The 21,242-nt window shown below is 37.5% G+C and overlaps 1 protein-coding gene across 5 annotated transcripts in view; it reads right to left on the minus strand.

Moving 5' to 3' along the window:
* COL14A1 (collagen type XIV alpha 1 chain) overlaps positions 1 to 21,242 on the minus strand; it is a 224,969-nt gene that overhangs the window by 119,779 nt on the left and 83,948 nt on the right. For all 5 annotated transcript variants that reach the window (XM_019716589.2, XM_019716514.2, XM_019716662.2 and 2 more), the window contains exons 9-14: positions 19,030 to 19,191; positions 16,626 to 16,777; positions 14,993 to 15,122; positions 13,239 to 13,384; positions 10,602 to 10,731; positions 6,458 to 6,597 (exon numbers count right to left, since the gene is read on the minus strand). In XM_019716589.2, coding sequence (XP_019572148.2) covers positions 6,458 to 6,597; positions 10,602 to 10,731; positions 13,239 to 13,384; positions 14,993 to 15,122; positions 16,626 to 16,777; positions 19,030 to 19,191 — 860 coding nt within the window. The remainder of the gene's footprint in view (positions 1 to 6,457; positions 6,598 to 10,601; positions 10,732 to 13,238; positions 13,385 to 14,992; positions 15,123 to 16,625; positions 16,778 to 19,029; positions 19,192 to 21,242) is intronic.

The raw sequence follows: 21,242 nt of genomic DNA on the forward strand, positions 1-21,242 counted from the left end.
TTCTGCTCCTTTTTTCTACCATACTCCTAATGACCTGCTGGACTCCAGCCACACTGACCTTCCATCAGATCCATGTCTTTCTCACCACAGGGCCTTTGCACATGCAATTCATTCTGTCTGGGACCCTGTTTCTCTAGCCCTTTTCAAAATTAACCCGTCCTCATCTCTCAAGGCTAGGCTTAAATTTCACCTTTTCAAAGGGAATTTTTCTTTCTATCTAGGACTGGCTTTGCTTGTTTCCTCCCTAGCACCAATCACAGCCCAAAATAATTTTATTTCCTTACATACTTATTTCCTGCAGAGAGTGTAAGCCCCTTGAAGAAAAAACGTTGTTTAGCTTATTCACTACTATACGTTGAACTGTATTTTTTTTTAATGAATTGAATAAGTAAATAAAAATTAAGATGAAAGATGACTGGAGTAAGAAACTGTGGTACATTTATACAATGGAGTATTAGACCGCCATAGAGAAGAAAGAAATCTTACCATTTGCAACAACATGGATGGACCTAGAGAACATTACATTAAGTGAAATAAGTCAGACAGAGAAAGATAAATACCATATGATCTCATTTATATGTGGAATCTAAAGAAGAAAATAAGTGAATGAACTAATCAGAAACAGTCTCAGAGACATAGAGGAAAAACTGAGGGTTGCTAGATGGGGGGGAGGTGGGGATAAGGGGGAAGGTGAGAGGATTAGAAAACAGTCAGTAACCACAAGATGGCCACGGGGTTACAAAAGTTAATTTGGGGAATGTAATCAATAATGTTGTAAAGATTTTGTAGGGTATCCGATGGACACTTGTCTCATTAGGGAGACCACCTCAGGGATGATGTAGATGCCTGATCACTGCACTGTACACCTGAAGCTGAAGCTCAACAATAATGAATGTCAACTACAATTTTATATATATATATAAATACACATATATATACATATGTGTGTGTGTATATATATATATATATATATATATATATATATATTTACTTACAGGAGGCGGAGTACAGCATTAGGAATAGAGACAGTGGAAATGTAATGGCTGTGTGCGATGTCAGAGGGATAGTGGATGGGGGAGGGGGGTTCACACAGTGTGAGGGATATAAATGATAAACGTCTAAGTATTACTTTGTCTTGTGTACCTGAAACTAATAAAAAAAAATTAGTAATAAAAGAAAAAGATGAAAGCACAAAAGAGCCCTTTTAAAAGAAAGAATATAAGGGGCTCATCTAAACTAAGAGCCAATCCAGAAACCATCTACATCTCTGAGATATCAACTATAGTTCACTAAAAGAATGCCAGCTCTAGAGAGAAGAGTTTCCATTTTCATCTTTTTGAAACCCTGAAAGGCTCTGTTGGAGAGGGGAGCCACCCCCAGCCTTTTCAAATACCTCACACATGGAAGTGAATTCATCTTGGAAGTTCTAGCCCAGGCCAGCTCCCAGATGAATGCAAGAGTCACCCCAGCTGACACTTCATGGAGCAGAGGCAAGCTGTTCCTGCTGAACCCTGCCCGTTACATAATCATATAACTTACTTAAGCAGGAGTGTTACTTACATAGCAATAGTTAACTGAAAAAGAAATGTAGCATCTTCTTCTGAATCTGGACCTGATAATACCATAGGTCGTTTTTAGCATTTACTGTTTACTCTGGTCTGGATACTGTCTGTAAACTTTATATGCATTAGTTCACTTAATCCTTACGAAACCTTGTAGGGTAGCTAATTATTACTCCTAATTGAAGATGGGGAGAAATGAGACTCCAGAAAGTTAAGGAACTTTCCCAAGGGGAAACCAGCTAGTACCAAGGATTTAAATGCAAGTGTTTCAGATCTTAAATCCTATCCTTATAGACACTATTTATATTATGACTTCATTATTTAAACTCATAGAAAACACAAATCCTTACCTAAAATATGTGTTCAAGCCATGTTCTTCTAAACTATATTTACATACTGCTTTTTGTTGTTTTGAATTGTAATAGCTAAGATTTACTGAGCACTTACGACATTTGTCAGACACTTTACATTCATGATCTTATTTAGAACCTCCTCCTCCCATCACCAAACCCTAGGTATGGATAATAACTACTTTACAAATGAAGAACTTGAAACCCAAAGAGTTTAATTAACTTTCCTAGAGCCATAAAACTGTTAACTGAAATTTATAGTTAGGCCTTGAGTCTCAAATCTGTGACAAATAGAAATTTTGTGAAGATATCAAACATACAAAAAAGCAGTTAAAATCAAATTCTTAGGTACATTAAGAGATAAAAAAGGGAAAAGTGTGTATATATATAGCACTTTAGTTCTCCATGATGTCTGCACATTTCCCCAAACCCTTTCACAGTACATGCTATCTGAGCTGGTTTCTGTCCTTGCTTCAACAAATCATGCTTTGGCAGCATTTTTATTTCTGTAGGGATTGCAAGAGGCGATGCCTGTAAAGCTCTCAGAACAGTAGCTGGCTCAGGATAAGAACTTAACGTATTTGAGCTGCCACCATCACCACCACCATCACCACCATCATCACCATCATCACTACCATCACCATCATCATCACCATCACTGACATTTGTTTAAGTGCTTGGTTTTATTTTTCTTCCTTAGTCTCTAAAAAGTTGGACAGAAGGATAATGCAGAGAAAAAAAAAGAAAGAAAAGATACAGAGGAAGGAAGAGCAACTGAAGCAGAGAAATATAAATTAGGTCAAAAGCAAAGCTTTTACAATCAGTTGCATGGTACATACTAAGTAGATGTTAGTTGGGACATTTTAAAGTTCATACTAGAACGTTTGGGGATTTCCTAAAAACCCAATTGCAGCATTGTCTATAAATAAAAGCTTAAATTAATAGAAGTTAAATCAACATGTGGTAAGAATATTCACTCTTAACATCATATATTCCAAGATTAGTTTAAATAATATTTCACTAAACAAAAGACACTTGTCCGGCAACCTCTAGTCTCAATTGCATGGTTAAGAATTAAGAAATTAGAACACACACACACACACACACACACACACACACACACACACGTCAAAATGGAAATGTGACAAAATCCACACATTGTATATATATATTGAGGAAGGGGAACAGGACTTTATTGGGAAACAGTGTATACTTCCAGGACTCTTCCAAGTCAAGTTGTTGTCCTTTCAATCTTAGTTGTGGAGGGCGCAGCTCAGCTCCAGGTCCAGTTGCCCGTCGTTAGTTACAGGGGGCGCAGCCCACCATCCCTTGCAGGAGTCAAGGAGTCGAACCAGCAACCTTGTGGTTGAGAGGATGCGCTACAACCAACTGAGCCATCTGGCCACCCGGGAACTGAGCGGCAGCTCATTGACTTCATTCTAGTTGCAGAGGGCGCAGCTCACTGGCCCATGTGGGAATCGAACCGGCAGCGACGTTACCCAGAGCTCGCGCTCTAACCAACTGAGCCACCCATCCGCCCCATTTACTTATATTTTAAATTCAGTTTTACCAAACATAGTTTTCTAATTTCCCAATACGATACAAATTAGAAATAACAAGTTCCAAAGGCATCCCCAAGATTAAAAAACACTACAAATATGCACATATATTTCTCAATAAATATATTAATTAGTCTGAGACCATTCTTTACAAAGGCAAATAATGTAAACTACCCTAAGAAACCAGGACAACAATCATTTTTTTAAAAAGTGAATGTTAACTAGACCTATTGTGGTGATCCTTTCACAATATATGCAAATATCAAATCGTCATGTATTTACACCTGAAATTAAAATAATGTTATATGTCAACTATACCTCAATAAAAACAATGGTATGATATAATTGTATTTATAAATATAACTCCCATGTACATGCATATGACAGTTTATTTTTGTTTTATGAAATATTATTACCCAAGGAGGATGCTCTAGAGTGAACAAATATTAATTGGTGAATATGGTTGTTGTGTTATTTTGGTTGCTATAAGTCAACAGTTTTAAGTTGGTAAGCTTCACCTAAAAATAGAAATCTCTGGTCAGAAGATCAAGGGTCGCAAGATCTGGCAGGCCCCGCCTGGATTTCTATGCAGCAACCACCTGCAGGAGGTGACACTGGCTGAGTCTGGGATGGACACGTCTGCACTTCCCAGCCTTAGCCCCTGTCACTGCAGCCCTCTGTCCATGGTCACTTATCATCAGTCCTGACTTACTGTCTTTCTTTCCGTAGAGAATTTCTCCTACAGTCATGTCTAAACAATGAGAATGAAATATTGCCTAAGTTAGCCTCATGTTTTAAGAAAAACAGGTGAGGATATATTTCTTTGCAGGTGTGACTATTTGCCCTTTTAAAGGCAGGCTTCATTTATTTATATTATCTGCCTGATCTTCCTACACAGCTAAACTTGCAAACCTTGAGGAAGAAGTTTATTTATCACTGACAACAAAGAGACACTGATAGCTCAGCGGTTTTGGTTTCAATCTTTTTATTATTTCAGATTACTTTCTTGAAAAGCAAAGCAACTAACCCAAAAGATCCCACCTTCATCAGAATTATTTGCCCTCGGGGTGGCCGGATGGCTCAGTGGGTTAGAGCACGAGCTCTTAACAACAAGGTTGCCAGTTCAATTCCTAAAGATTGAAAAACGGCGACTGGACTTGGAGGTGAGCTGCACCCTCCACAACTAGATTGAAAGAACAACGACTTGGAGCTGATGGGCCCTGGAAAAACACACTGTTCCCCAATATTCCCCAGTAAAAATTTTTTTAAAAATCGTTCAGAGTAAATTTAAAAAAAAATGATTATTTGCCCTCAGGAATTATGAAGATTTAATGAAAGATGTAGAAGAGTATTTCTGTACTGTTAGTAAATGTGCAATTACTGTCCATTCATTACCCAATGTACCAGACAAGTATGCATTCTGCAAAATACTGATTGGATTTAACTGTAGGAAAAAGTTTGTATCTGCATATGAAAATACTTGCTTTATTTGGACAGAAAACAGAAATGAATCCAACATATTTCCCTGTGTCTTAGCTTCTTGGACCAAGATAAGGGAAAAAAATAAAAATAACTTTACTATCGATCCTGCTAAAACATATTTCCAAGACAAGAATTTCTGAAGAGCCTTAGTCACTGAGTGCAAGATACTTTTATCTTTGTGGCTTCTAATACATTTCATTATTTGGAAGTATATTCCTACACAAAATGTAAATTATTGAATTTTCAATTTAAGCTCATCTAACTAGGGTCTTTCAGATATTAATTTACTCAGAAGCACAGGGATAAACTAGATAATACTGACATTATTTCCAATTTCCTACTGATATGAAGATACATACTTCCCTATCCCTGTCCAATGGGGAAGATGGTACTTTGCAAAGATGGCTACATCAACATATATCTCCCATCCCACATGGTTCCCACCCTAAGTAAAACCTGTGTTCCTCCTTGTTTTGAATCCATCAGGGACTTGTGATGTCTCCTGCTGTAATGATGACACTGTATCGTCTGAGACTTAAACGTCTGGTGTAATTCGATTTGACAGTGTGGTTTGGCGTGGGACTTTTTGAAAGTTTTCCTTTTCTTGCCTTCCCTCCTTTCCCACCAAATCTTACTGATTCTATTTACTGTGCATACCAGTTTCAATGGTTGGTTCTGTTTACTTCAGGACTTGTGCGTGCCTGGGCAGGTGACTTGGGAGAGGTTTGTGCATCTGTGTGGGATCCACTTCTGTCCCTGGGGCAGGCCAGCCTCTGGGAAGTGACTTTTTTTCAGAAGTTGCCTGATCGACTTCTTTCCTTTGTTCTGCCTCTCCTTGCATGTCTATAAAACCTTTTGGGGGTATTAATGGCTGGAAGGTGGTCTGTGTGACAAGGAGCCCACTGTCTTCTCTTAATGCTGCCATTTTGGAGTAAACCTGCTTTTCTTTCCACCAACCTCACCTCTGAGTTTTGGCTTTTGTGTGGCAAACAGCCGGAACTTTTGCACAGTAACACAACCAATGGAGTATGATGCAGAAGTCACAGTGATATTGTGTGACTTCTGATGCTAGGTAACTCAAGGTGACACAGCTGCCACCTCTCTCTCTCTCTCTCTCCCTCTCTCTCCACTTGTCTGGGGACTCCTGAGCCAACATGTAAAAAGTCCAGCTCCCCTAAAGCTGCCATGCTGGAGGAAGCATGTGAAGAATCTTCTCAGAGACTCTGCTCCAGCTCCTTGCTGATCTCGTCTTCCCAGATCAGCCACCAGACATGAACACAGCCATGGTGATGACACCAGCTCCAGCCATGATCTAGCTACAATCGCATGAGTGATCTCAAGCCACAGCTATATGTCCAAGCCCTAACTCCTGACCCACAGACACTGTAACAGAAAATAATTAGCATTGTTTTAAGCTACTATGTTTTGGGATGGTTGATTATGCAGCCATAAAGAAACAAATACACAACCAGAGGAAAACCAGACATCATGTTCCACAGCTTACCTCATTGATTTCAGTCCCATCTGCGTTGTTGTATACAATTCGATAACCAGTGACCTTTCTTGAAGTTAGATCCCAGGCTAACCGAGCACTGTTAGAGCCAACATTGGAGATTCTCAGGTTCCTTGGTGGACTTAAGGGCACTTTGAAGTAAATGGAATAGAAAATAATTAAAAATTTAAATAATATACAGGTAAAAAAGACAAAAATAAAATAAAACAGCATCTTTGGCTTCTGAGCTACTTACAAATTAAAATTTTCACCCAGTTCATAAAAATATTATGAACTCCCTGCATTTAGCCAAAACTAGTCTTGCTAATAAAAGTTTTACTCAGTTTAAAAAAAGAAAATGAATAAATTAACAAAGAAAAAAGTATCCTTGTAAGGAATGACTAGTAGTAATAAATCAGACATGCTTAGAAATTAATAAGATTTAGGGAAATTTTCTCTGCCTTTCTTCTCTAGTCAATGTTATTATTAAAGCCTGATGTACAGAAGCAACCTAACAGATCAAAAACCAGGACACCTAAAACTGAATCTTAGCGATTCCATTCAACTGTCACAGGATTCTGGCGAAGTTATTCTACTTCTCCACTCCACAATTTCTCAGGTGTAAAATGAGTGGGGATGATATCCATCTGTCATCTCCACTTAGGCATCTATCAAGGATTTCCAAACATGCCCAAAACTGAACCACTGACTCCTGTCGCCTCTCCCAATCTTCTCTCAGTCTCTCCCTCTGAGCACATGAAAATTCCATTCTTCCCATTGCTCTGGCCAAACACTTTGGAGTCAGCCAAGATTCAGGTTTCTGAACATTTGTCACCTTCACAGTGAGGCTTTCCATGATCTTATGTAAAATAATCCTTCCACTCCATGCTACTTCTCTCCCTTCCCTGACTTGTTCATTTGTATTGCATATTTATGAGTCTGCTGTCTCTCTCCTCCAATATATTATAATCTCAGAGGGTTAGGGAATTTGGTTGAATTTTGTTCTTGGTTTTATCTCTAATATACAAGTACTCAATAAATATTTATTGAATCAATGAGTAGGATTCCTGCTTAATGAATCTTGGTGACTCTGTGAGACTAGATACAAATAAACACTTTGCTATTGTTTTAAAAAATATTTAAAGAGGTGTTGGCATTTCTGCAAATTCCTATCAATCCCATAATGTTTTGTATTTTTTCAAGGACCCTCTTCTGACTCAACAGATTAAAATGTGTTGATAATCTTTGAGAGTTTCATGAGCTTTTACAGATTCAAGTAAAAACAATTGTAAAGATTTATTACATGCTTTCTATGAGCCTGAGATGCAGCATGTGTTATCTCATTAAATGCTTACATTAAACCGCAAGAAAAAAGTTACAAGTGTCCGCATTATACAGATCATGAAATTGAGGTAACTTGGCCAAGGTCACAGTTAGAACGAGCAGAAAAGCAGTTAGAGTTAAACTAAGCAACTAATCAATTGATTCAAGAGCCTGTGGTATAGTGCTGATAGAACTAGCAGAGCAAAAACCAAGAAAATAAAGAATGACAAATGTCATTCTAGTACAAAGTATGTTTCCTCATCCCTAAAGCCAATTCTTTCATTAATTTAATCAATATTGATTATTTGACAATAAAGAGCCTATTAAGACTTAGTGACTCAATACTTGCTCTTAGGTATTGAGAAAGAAAGTATAGGAGAAAGAAAAGCAATATAATTATTTTAAGTGTTGTGCACACTTTGCTCTAAATTTTTCTGGAGTGTAGTTAAACTCAGCAGTACGATGGAACGATGTCTAGTTTCTTAGTACATAAAAATGTCAGTCTCAGGAACAAGAACATCATTTTTTAAAACCTTTTTTAAAATTTTTAATCAACTACCAATTGTGGAAAACAGTCATGAACATTTTTTAACATAAAAAAATGAGTTATTCTGAGTGAAAGAAGGACAGTTGAGAAAAGTTTTACTTGCAAATTGACAGAGTCCCAAAATTCACTTAAGTCAACTAATATATTAGATGCCTTCTGACATAATTCATTTATTTTCTTCTGTGTTGGGCTCTCCTAGTTTTTCTGGGGTTTTTTTGTTTGTTTGCTTGTTTTGAGGGGGGGTTGTTTATTTGTTCTTTTAATTACATTTGTCTTTCTTCATCTTTGACTAACAAAGAATGAATGTGGGAGAAAATTTCTTTCCTTCTCATTAAATTTCTACATATATTTCCCAAGTAGAATCTTAAAGACAAAAGCACGCTAGAAATTGTGCTGTTCACCTCCTCCCAAGGCTCAGAGGGATGGGCAAGATCCTGAGTCTTGCTGTACTTTCTTATGTTTCAAAACACCATGGAAAGAGTCATATTTTTAATGCTACCTGATAAAGCAGTATAAGTATGCCAGGGTAGTATTTTGTCCATACAATATTTTTTAATAAAATAGATAAATGATAAAATTATGACAGACTTTAACCTGGACATAACCAACGAAGAGGGTCTGTGGGCGGAGCTAAGGCTTATGGGAGGAGCTCTTGCACTCTAGGAGGTCTGACAATTAAGTTTGTGAACTTATTGCACCGGTGTTGCTAACTTTTTTTGCTATCAGAGGGGTCATTCGTTATGAATTTGTACCAACTGGACAAAAAGTTAAACAACTTTACTATTTGGAAGTGCTGAAAAGGCTGCGTGAAAAAGTTAGACAACCTGAACTTTTCGCAAACAATTCATGGCTCTTCCATCACGAAAATGCACCAGCTCACACGGCACTGTCTATGAGGGAATTTTTGGCCAGTAAACAAATAACTTTATTAGGACATCCTCCCTACTCACCTGACCTGGCCCCCAATGACTTCTTTCTTTACCTGAAGATAAAGGAAATATTGAAAGGAAGACATTTGGATGACATTCAGGACATCAAGGGTAATACACAGCTCTGATGGCCATTCCAGAAAAAGAGTTCCAAAATTGCTTTGAAGGGTGGACTAGGCACTGGCGCCGGTGCATAGCTTTCCAAGGGGAGTACTTTGAAGGTGACCATAGTGATATTCAGCAATAAGGTATGGAGCACTTTTTCTAGGATGAGTTCATGAACTTAATTGCCTGACCTTTGTAGGTCATCCAGGGAGCTCTACAGGAAGAGCCGTATGTTTACTACGGAGCTCTACGGTAGTAACAGCTCCTTCCCTTAACTTCCTCTTCCCCTCTATAAAGTATCTACTCTGTCTTTGTCTGGGTCAGTATGCACATGTAGCTAGCTAACCACATCAGTACCCACTGGATTGCAATCCTTTATATTTCCTGAATAAATCCTTTAGGTGACAGAATACCAATTGATTCTGTTTTTCCAGTCGACAATAGATAAACCTTTTCTAAAAATATTAAGAACTCTACATTTAGCCAAAATTAGACTTGCTAATAAAATTTTTACTCAATAAAAAAACATACTATATAATAGTAATATAATAGTCTGAAATAAAAAAAAAGATTGTTAGAAAAAAAGTGTTTTTATATTAGTGGGGGAAAACAGAAATATTGAGTAACTATGTGCTAAGTGCTTTCACCTATACTACTACTATTCCTCCTTTTATAGACTCGAAAAAGTTATATCACTTGCCCGTTGTCAGCCAATTAAAATACGACTTGAGCTGGGATTCGCATCTTGGCTACTCTGATTTCAAAGCCCATGTTCTTTCCCCTATATTCTGATCTGGCGTTTAGATTCAGATAAAGACGTCAGTGGTTACAGAATACCAAAGTTCAGTTCTAGTATTCATATCGACTCATAATAACAAGACTAGAAGAAACACATTTCTTTTCCTTAAATGAAATACATATTTTCTTTCAAAAAATGTTTTCAATTACAATTGACATTCAATATTATTTTATATTAGTTTCAGATGTACAGCACAGCGGTTAGACATTTATATGGTTAAAGAAGTGATTTCCCCCAATAAATCTTGTACCTACCTGGCACCATACAATATTATTACAATATTATTGACCATATTCCTTATGCGGTACTATACATCCCAAAATATACATTTTTCTGAAGTTACAATTAGCTCTTAAGAGGTTTCCATCTAAAGTGATATTTCCATTTCAGACTCCCAATGTTGATTTGGGCTTTTATTATACAACATTTCATCTGAATGACGGAACTGCTCACATGTTGTTTCTTGTCCCGTAACAGGATCGCTGGCCTCTTCTCCAAACATAGCATAAACTGTAACTGTGTATTCTGTATTGGGCAACAACCCACTCAGTTGAATATCCGTGTGGGTCTCTCCAATTTTCATCTGAAAAGAACACATGTTATCAGGTTGTTTGCCCAAGTGTATTATTCATGCTGCTCAGAGGGAAACTGAATGAAGGTGCGACTTCCCAGAATAAGACGGTCTCCTCACAACCCCTTCATCAAACAGGCTTCAGTCATAATGTGTGCATTGTCTCGTGTCATTTTACATTAGGAACAGATGCTATGGAACCATATAAAACCAAACAGACCCACGCATGCTGATTTAGGATAACTCTTTACATCTGGACAAGTGGTAGTTGCAGTGAGAATAACAGTGTTGAATATTTGATCCCCAGATGAATGTGGGTGGAATTGAATCAGAAATGTTCTCTAGAAACAGTGTAAGCTCCAGACCAGCATGCTGGGGGCAGTGCCAAGGGGGCATCTCTTACCACTTGGCTAAGTCTAACCAGTCCCCTGGCTGGATGCCCCATTTTTGCTTCAAACCCAATTCAGCTGAACAAGTTTTGTTGCACATTCAACAAAGGGTCCTAGCCACTTGCATGGCAAGTCCCTTCCTGGATTCAGAAGAAATAAGTCCACCTGGATTCCCAAGTTGGCAATTTGCTTTTTGATTCTGGGATGATTTTTATGACCCTTGGAGTCAGTCAAACTAGCCAACATTCTCAGTTGTGTGACAGCTGCCTAACAGGACGGCTATATTTTTGTTTCGGAAGGAAGGAAAATATCTCCATAGACAGTCTCGTCATATAACTGCCAGTGTCATTGTCAAATTAAAGTTTTTAACTTTAAAATATTTCAACATATATAATAGAAATTTAGAGCAAATACTATAATACACCCTGATGCACCCACCTCTCAAATTTAATAAATGTCTACATTTTGTCGTATTGACTTTAGACCTTATTTTAGAAATAATTAATATATTCAGATAAAACAGAAGTTCTTTCTCATTTTTTCCATTTACTACCTCTACCCTTATTGATCCATTTTTTTACTTCTACATACATATGTATATATCTGTAAATAATATATGGTCCTATATGTTTAACAATGTACATAAATGGGACCATATCAACATAAAATTTTTATAATTTTTTTCTCTATCAATATTATGTTTCAAGGTTTACCCATGTTGATTCACAGGGACAGAGTTGACATTGTTTTAATTTTTTTATGGTATTCTTTTGTGTAAATATGCCACTGTTTTCCATTCCTTTATTGATGAACATGTCAGTTGTCTGCAATATTTTGTTCTGACTAGTACCTGCACTGAAAAATCTTTGTAGGATGTTTCCCTGTGACATGTATCTGAAAAAAAACTGTGTGATGAAATATTTCAAATTATTCTCCAAAGCAACGGTACCAATTTACATGAGTTATTCTGTTTCCTTATATGCTCACTAACAGGTAGTATTATCATCAGACTTGAAAACACTGTTTGCTAATCTATTGGGTACGAACTGGTATCCTTTTCTTTTTCATTTGTCTCTTTCCTGGTGAAGCTGAGCATTTTTCTAGCGTCATTTTAAGTTTCCCTTCTGCCAAATTAATTCAAATCAACGTTCTATCCAAATGTGCAAAAGCTACCCAAACCTTGCAAATAAAAGAACACAAGTCACCAACGCTCTGTACTTGACACTTAGATTCACCATATTTTTGGCCCTCAAGATTTCTGTCATGAGGCAGATTTTGGACCACAATTAAGTTCTGAGCTCCCTCGTTTACCCACTCCACCTGCCAGGTCAAGACAGTCCCTAGTATCATAGACACCTCTTTATTTCTTGGACATCTGTATTACAGTCATTGTTCCCTAAAAATTAAAAGTGAGAACTAAAATAAATCATTCAAAAGCCAAACATTCATCATGTAAAATGGAATAAATGCAAAACAATCAACAATGAGATGCATTTGCCTACCTCTCAAATTAGTAAAAAGAAAATTCTAAGTCAGTATACATAGGGGGAAACAGCCATTTGTGAATTGCATATAGCAATATAAATTATATAAAATTTCTCTAGAGTCATTTGGTAATACCTAGTGCAAGCCTTAATAATTGGCATATCCTTTGAAAAAAGAAACTCCATTTCTAGTACTTTAGCCTAAAGAAATAATCAGACAACCATGCAATGTTATGTGTTTAAAAATGGTGACAACAGCATATTTATACAGCAAATAATTTAAATGTCCAATATCATAAGATTAATTGAACATGACCTGGTACAAACCAACAATAGAATACTATAAAGCTGTTCAAAATGCCTATACAAACTATTATTTAATGGTATGGAAAGATATTCACAATATACAAAACGAAAACAGAAGACTACCCAATCATTCCCATTTGGTGTTGTTACAAATGCACTGAAAAAGACTGAACTAAATGTTAGCCATCGCTCTTTCTAGGTGGTGACGTTACAAATGACTTTTTTTCCTTTTGCTAATGTGAACATTCTATATTTTGTACATTCAATTTTTACAGTAAGATATATATATATTTTAAGGAAGTCAACAATTCTTGCCCTCTAGTGGGCAGCAGATGGTTACCTCTTTTTCATCCCCAGCCAGACCCTCTGTGAGAGGCGCATAGAGAATCAGGTATCCAGATGCTCCAGCCACTGCATTCCATTTTGCCCTCAGACTGTTCTCAGTCACATCATATAGTTCAAGGTTGGAAGCCATGGGTAAAGCAACTGCAAGAGGAGATTTTTTTTTTTTTTTCAACATTCAGCCATCTGTCAGTGTGCTTGCTTATTTCAAAGTATCTCTGCGCTAGTATCTACTAAGTAAACATAGCTTATTTTTCAGATAATTTTCATCCTTAAATCTGTTCACATAGCCTTCTGGGAAGATAAACATAGTGACTGTTTAAAGCTGGAGTGACATCTTCTTGTTTCTTATAACCCACTACAGTGATGGGCATGTTTGTCAAGGGCAAGAAGACCATCCTGGCCATCACTTTATGCCCATTACAAGCATTGTGTGACATGCAGCCGCCACTAAAAATAGGTGTGGGGTCACTTAATAAATGATAGAATAGTTGGCTGGATGAACAAATATGCAAATGAATGACTACTCCTTGACACATTCAATCAGGGACTCTGATGAGCCGTGAGTAAGTCAATAGCAAGAGGGTCTGAGAAAAAATGGAATAATCAAGAAATGAGATTGGTCATATTGGAGAGGTTGAGATAAAGAGATTAAGGATAAATTGCAAGTGCCCATGTCAAAGAAAACTATGAAATGTTGTTTTCAAATGTAATTCTAGGCCCTCGATACCTGGGTTCTGCCAGCTTTTCCAACCACAAAGTCAAGTTCAGGACTCTGCTTACACATGCAGTTCCTTGTCACACTTCTGCTGGAAGACTTGTAGCACTTCACTGCACTAATTGGTGTGCATACCTTTGGTTTGCATTCCCTCCCTTACTAGATAAAAAGTTACTTAAGGGTAGGAACTGTCACTAAAACACAGAGGGTGCCAAAAAAATGTATACACATTTTAAGAAAGAAAAACTATATTAAAATTGTAATACTCAATATATACTGATAACAAAAGATGAGTACAAGTCACGTGTGACTTCTGCAATGACAGGAGGTGCTCACAATGGTTCCCATCAGCGTCCAGACATTTCTGATAACGGTGAACTACTGCTTGAGCAATGTTAACAAAAGTGTCCACCTGCATACATTTTTTTGGCACCTCCGGTATTTCTGAAAAGCAGTTACTGCCAGGGATAAATCCTACAATATGTTGGACATGAAGTGTGATTATCATACTGCTTCACACATTGTTATTGGTGCTGTTTATATTGCTATTGTTCTATCAGAGGCAGAGTTTTTAGACCTACTTTGCATAGTGCCTAGCATGGAACAGGACCTCAGTTAATGCTTGAAATAACTAAACGAGTGGGTAATCTTTTCTCAGGATTGTCTGAGTGTGTGTGTGTCTGTGTGTGTGTGTGTGTGCACGTGTACACACACACACACTCATGATCATGCACAGGTAAGGAATTACTAGTATCCAGAAGCTTGTTTTAATTACAATGATATGAATAACAAAAATAGATGACATGTAATTGCCTTGTTATTCTACTGGTCAAGAGAGCTACAGAGCTCTTTCTCTACTTCTACTGAGAAATTTAAGCTTAGGGCTTGGTTCATCACTCAATATTTCATGACAACCCTTTTCTAGGAATTTGATTCAGGATGTCCGTTGATACAACCTGCGCAGAACTCCAATGGAGGAAAGGCCACCTACGCAATGCTACACAGTCAGAAGTGGGGTAGAATTCAATACATACGTGTGGTTTCAGCTCCCCGTAGGCCTTCACTAGCAGTGTGAGGATAGATTGCGAAGACTGCTACCTGATATTCAGTCAGAGACATCAAGTTTTTCAACACCGTGGAAGATATACTTCCATCCACCACCACCTGTTTTAAGAACAGTTCGAGGAATGAGACTATCGAATATCTCACATGCAGAATTGAAATCACAAAGCAGAAATATCACCAGCAAGAACATTTCATTAAATATTTTATTTGTGCCACATCTTCCTTTCTACTGCGGCCGTCAGTTTTCCTTGAATGCCTACACCATGTGATGCACCATTTACGGCAGATGTCCAAAAGTCCTTTATCAATTCCTATCTGATGGAAATTGCGTCATTCCCATTCTAATCACATCACTTAATAACAGCTGACATGTGACATTTTTCCATAGAGCTTTGGGACACATTTAAAAGGTTTATTAGTTATGAAAAAGAAAAAACCATTGGAAGCACTCTGATTTTTTTTAAGTCCAGATGATTGAAAGCTCCATGATCTACTTCTTTAACACTTAAAAGAAAGTCCTAACTCCTGCCATAACACAGAAGAAAATTGTGAAACATGCAGAGGTCAGTAAGGGGTTAGAACAATAATAGGTTAGCACTTTAAAAAAAAAAAGAGAGAGAGATTTCATCACATTTTAACACATTTATTGTGAATTGCTGTCTCAAAGGTAGGAACTGGGAAGAATCCAATCATCTGGCAATACTGTGTTTCCCCGAAAATAAGACCTAGCTGGACAATCAGCTCTAATGCATCTGTTTGAGCAAAAATTAATATAAGACCCGGTCTTATTTTACTGTAATATAAGACTGGGTCTATAATATAATATAATATAATATAATATAATATAATATAATATAATACAATACAATACAATACAATATAATATAATATAATATAATATAATATAATATAATATAATACTGGGTATAATATAATATAATATAATATAATATAATATAATATAATATAATGTAATACCAGGTCTTATATTAATTTTTGCTCCAAAAGACGCATCAGAGCTGAGTGTCTGGCTAGGTCTTATTTTCAGGGAAACATGGTAGGTATTGTCCTATGATGGCCAACCTAAGAAAAACGCCAGCCACAGATGCTTCTCCATCACACTGATCTCCATAAACATCCAGGAAATCCCAAACCCCGGAGGATTATTATGACCACACAATTTGGAACACACAGACTTCATTAATGCAGCAAGTTCAGACCACTTCCAAAGTAAAAAGAATACATCAATAGCAAAAGAGAGTTCTGACCAGAAAACTAACTACTGATCTCTTTTGCTTTAGAACTCATTAATGTTCAAAAGAAAAAAAAATGTCAAAATAAGTTAAGTTAGAAAGGGATACATGACCAGTTCTGAGGGTTATTTGATGGAGGTGAGAGGAGATATAAATACCATTACTCAGAAAGATGGGAGAACAATATGGACACATGGAAATGTATTTAAGCCAAATAATTTTACATGTTTGTGACAGAATAATCTCCATATATATATATATGCATGTATCCATTTCTGTCTTATCCTTACTCCTGGAGAAGACTTGAGAGAATAAAAATAATGGTTTGAAAATATGATCTCCTTATTACCTCATCTGGTTTTCCACCCCTGGTGGGATAATACACGACTCTGTATTTTTCCACTTTTCCTGGGGCATGAGTCCAGTTAACCATAAAGCTTCTGGCAGTGACTTCAGAAGTGATCAACTCAGTAGGCGGGCCCGTGGTGGCAAGGGCTGAGGCTAAATGAAAGAAACATATAAAATGAACCTCTTTCCCAAAATTATTTCTTATGAACCAAGAAAATATCCTAAGTTGATTCAGTGATTTATTACTACATTTGTTCATGCAATATTTAAGCATCTATTAGGTACCAATATTGATGTTAGGTTCTAAGGACACAAACTTAAATAAGACCTAGTCCTTGACTCTAAGGAACTGTCTTAAAGAAACTGCTATAGAAGAGTAAAAAAACAAAAACACAACATGAATTGGGCATATGTGCATCTACAGTTACTCTTCTGAGCTCTTTAGAAGTATTATCTCATTTAATTCTCAGTAGTTATTATTATTCTTCCCATTTTGTAGGGGAGAGAATCAAGGCACAATGAAGTTAAATAATTCGCTCAAGTCTCACAATTAGCATGTATCAGAGATTAGTACTTGAGCTTGACACAAGAGCCTGTGTTTCTAAGCATCAGAGGGCACAACCTCTATACTGAAGATATCAATTCAACAAATGGCCAATATCTAAAAATACGAAGATAAGAAAAGAACTAACATACTAAATGCCTCTATGAGCTAAACACTGTGTAAGCTCTTTGTGTCACTTACATGTTAAAGCAAATTATTCCCTAAAAGATTTGGGACATGTAAAGTTCAAGGTCCTTGAATTTTAGGATTTCTTATCCTCTAGGGGCACTTACCAAGAGGAGTTTAGTAACCATAATACTGGGGAAAACCATAATTATTGAACACTATCTCTGGCCACAAACTGATTGCATGCTTTATCAGTAACCACATGTAGAGATATTTTTTTGTGGGTGAAATTCTGGGCTGTAAGATAGTCTCATGAAGAAATTCAGAGAAGTTTGTTCAGGGAACTACTGCTTGGCTGCCCAACCTAGTCCCTCAACAAAATTAAAAACTTTGGCTCTGCAGAAGACCTTGCTAAAAGGATGAAAGGACAAGCTACAGATTAGAAGAAGATATAAACAAACCACATGTCCAACAAAGGATTCATAGCTAGAACATAAAAAAAGAATTCTCAAAACTCAACTGTTAAAAACTAAACAAAAAAAACAAAACCAAAAGACGTTCGGTTAAAGTATGGGCAAAGGATAAGTACTGATATTTCACCAAAGAGGATATACAGATGCAAAATAAGCATGTGAAAAGATGTTCAAATTATCATCACAATGAGATATCAATACACACCTATCAGAACAGCAAAAAAAAAAAAAGAAAGAAAGAAAGAAAAGAAAAAAGTTGCAATAACAAATGTAGGTGACAATGGATGGAAACTGGATCACTCATATATTGCTGGTGAGGATGTCAAATGCTATGGCCACAAAATAGTTTGGTAGTTTCTTGATTCAAACTAAACTAAAAATGCAAGTACAATATGATATAGCTATTGTACTCCAGGCATTATCCCAGAGAAATGAAAACATAAGTTCAAATGAAAACCTGCACAAGAATGTTCATAGCAGCTTTATTTGTAACAGCCAAAAAATGGAAGCAATGAGATGTCTTTCAATGGGTGAAAGTTTATACAAACAGTGGTACATCCATACCATGGAATAGGCCACAGCCGTAAAAAGGAAGGAGCTACTGATACAGGCAACAACTTGGATGAATCTCCAGGGAGAGAAAAAAGTCAACCCCCAAAAGGTTACCTAACGCGTCATTCCATTTATATAATATTTTCAAACTGAAAAATATTTAGAGATGGAGAACTGGTTAGGGGTTGTCAGGGGACAGGGAGATGTCTAGGGAGGGATAGAAAGGAGTGTGGCTATAAAAGGACCACAGGAATGATCCCTGTGGTGGTGCAAATGATATGTGGCCTGACTGCATCAGTGCCAACTGCATCCCGCCTCTGACCTTGTACTGCGGTTTTGCAATAGGTCACCACCGAGGGAAACTGGTGATGTATACTCAATCCCTCTCTACATTAATTCTTACAACTTTATGTGACTATACAGTTATCTCAAAATCCAAAATTTAATTAAAAACAAACACCCAAACAAAACCATGGTGGTCTCAATGCAACACTGTGGAGAGAATTATCCAGTGAGTGAAGTACCCCTCCCTCACACAGAGTCGCCCATCTCCTCTCCTTTCCAATCTGATGATTTCAAGTCTTAGGAGAATGGAGGACTCTATTGAGAAAGCCCAAGAGAAAAACAGTACGACATTTCATAATCCACGAGAGACTTGCTCGGGTCCTACCCACAGGCGCAGAATGGCTGCTCTGGGTCACTCGCTTTACCTTTGATCTCCCGGTCCTGTTCTTCTACCCGGGAGCAGACGGTCCTGGTCAGGCTCTCCACCACCGTGTGCATCAGCTCAAATTCCGCGACGTTGTACACGTGCGTGGTATCCGGTTCGGAAGCGATTTCTTGCAGCTCATTCTCATCCGCGTTTTTCACCCCTTGCAGTGAGGACAACAGGGAGGGTCGTGACACTCAGGTGAAAAAGCAACTGTAGCTGTTCCCAGCCTGAGCTCGTCAGTCTCCACGCAATCAAAGCACCTGCTACTGCAACAAGGCACAGCTCCTGTCCGACGTTTCTTTAAACGCCTCCTTCAGAATCATTTTTAAATGACTGCTCTTAACTGGGTTCAGTCTATCTTAACAGGAAGATGTGTTGATGAAACTAACTTCTGTTTTGCGTGAATATTGCAGAAACGATAATCATGAAACCAGTATTTTAAACTGTCAAAACAGGTTCAATTTCTATAAAATAAGCCCACTTAAACTGAGCGATATTGCTAGAATAAAAATAATATATAATTACAATTACAGTATTAGTATTATTATATTTAGTATTAAGGGAAACAATTTTGAACATACGCAGGTATAATTGGCTGGACAGTAACCACCGCCGTTTTGTTAATGCAAATAGGCGAACTCTGGTTCTTCCACAGTATTTATTGCATTGAGCTTACCTCAGGTCAAACTCATTGCTGGGTGTTTGGAATACAGCCCATGACAGAGTGATACAGAAACACCTCAGCCCTTGTGCAACTTTTCCAGTCTTTCTTAGCCATGGATGCTAATATTTAGAACGTGCTTACTATGCCCCAAGCACTTCAGGGTTTTCTGTAGATTAACACATTAATCTGCACAAGCAACCCTATGAGTTTGGCACTGCTGTTCCTCCCATTTTACAGATGAGTAAACCAACGCACAGAGAGGTTAATTAACTTGCTGGAGGAAACACAACCGGGAAGTGTATGGCTGGGATTCCACCCAGGCAGTCAAGATCCAAAGTCAAATGCTCTTAACCACTGTATCTCAGAAGACTGCACATGAAAATGAGTAAATATTTGTTAATGAAGTCTATTTCTAGAAATAGAAAAAGGGAGGCATGGGGGTGGGATTTATGGGTGTGAAAGTAGACTTCTCTTCCCCAGGCTTCAGCAGACAAGGAGCATTTCTTTATAAATTCCTGACGCTGCAATCATCTAAGGGTGTTTTTTAAAATGGTACCACAGAAGTAAAGAAGAGACATGACCTGGGGCAACATGAATTACTTCTTAGATGCCTGGCTGTGCCATTTAATTTATCTTCCAACCTCAACACACTGAGTAACAAAGCGATGGTTGTCTCTCAACTATTTGCTTTAGGGGGGTCATAGGATAATAAACACTACTGATTTTCAGGTAATTTCCAGAGAAAAAGTCCAAATCACATCTGAATTCACTTCAAGTTTTCCTTAAAAACTCATCCACTCATTATTAACAAGACCGCAAAATGGAGAGTAAACACATAAATTAATCCCCCATTAGTGTAAGTCTTCCGCAGGGATTTCCTTTGTTGGAAAAAAGGATAGTAAAATTAAAACTGAAAATGAAATCAATCTCTCTGATGTTTCTTGCCTGAAGGACTTCTCCAATAGCTTCTAAAATGCACAGTTGGAGCTGGGTCCACCATAACAAAATAACATCGGCGCATGTTGAAGCAAGGAGCTTCATGTCAATACTGTTTTTCGCGGCATTTAATTAAAACCAACAAGTGTGAATTTATATAACACTGTTGTGGGGAAGATAGTCCCAAATCTCTCTCTCTCTCACCTTTCCAAACAAAACAGTTGGTTGCAAACAGACTGGAAAGAGAAAATGGTCATCATGACTTGGAAGGAATTTTTTTGGTAAGGATTTGTCCTTGCCTATCTTTGCGCCCAGCACCCAACACAACACCTGGCACACAGAAGATCAGCAAATACTTCCTGAGGGAAACATTCTAGAAACCACATTTTGAGTAGCAAATGGAATGGGTCAGAAGAACTGTGTCTTGTTCTGGGCTTGTTTGTGTTGTGTCGATCTCTACAAAACAGAAAACCTTCCTACTGCCAAAGAAAATGTAAACATTTTAATCAAGAGCCAAGGTGCATCACCTCAATATTTTGCAGTGATTCTGCATGTGTGACATACACAGCCTTTTGCACCACCATGATACCTTGCAATGGGTTAGTTTCAAA

The sequence above is a fragment of the Rhinolophus sinicus genome, linkage group LG12, assembly GCF_036562045.2.
Source record: "Rhinolophus sinicus isolate RSC01 linkage group LG12, ASM3656204v1, whole genome shotgun sequence".
In the NCBI taxonomy this organism is placed as follows: Eukaryota; Metazoa; Chordata; class Mammalia; order Chiroptera; family Rhinolophidae; genus Rhinolophus; species Rhinolophus sinicus.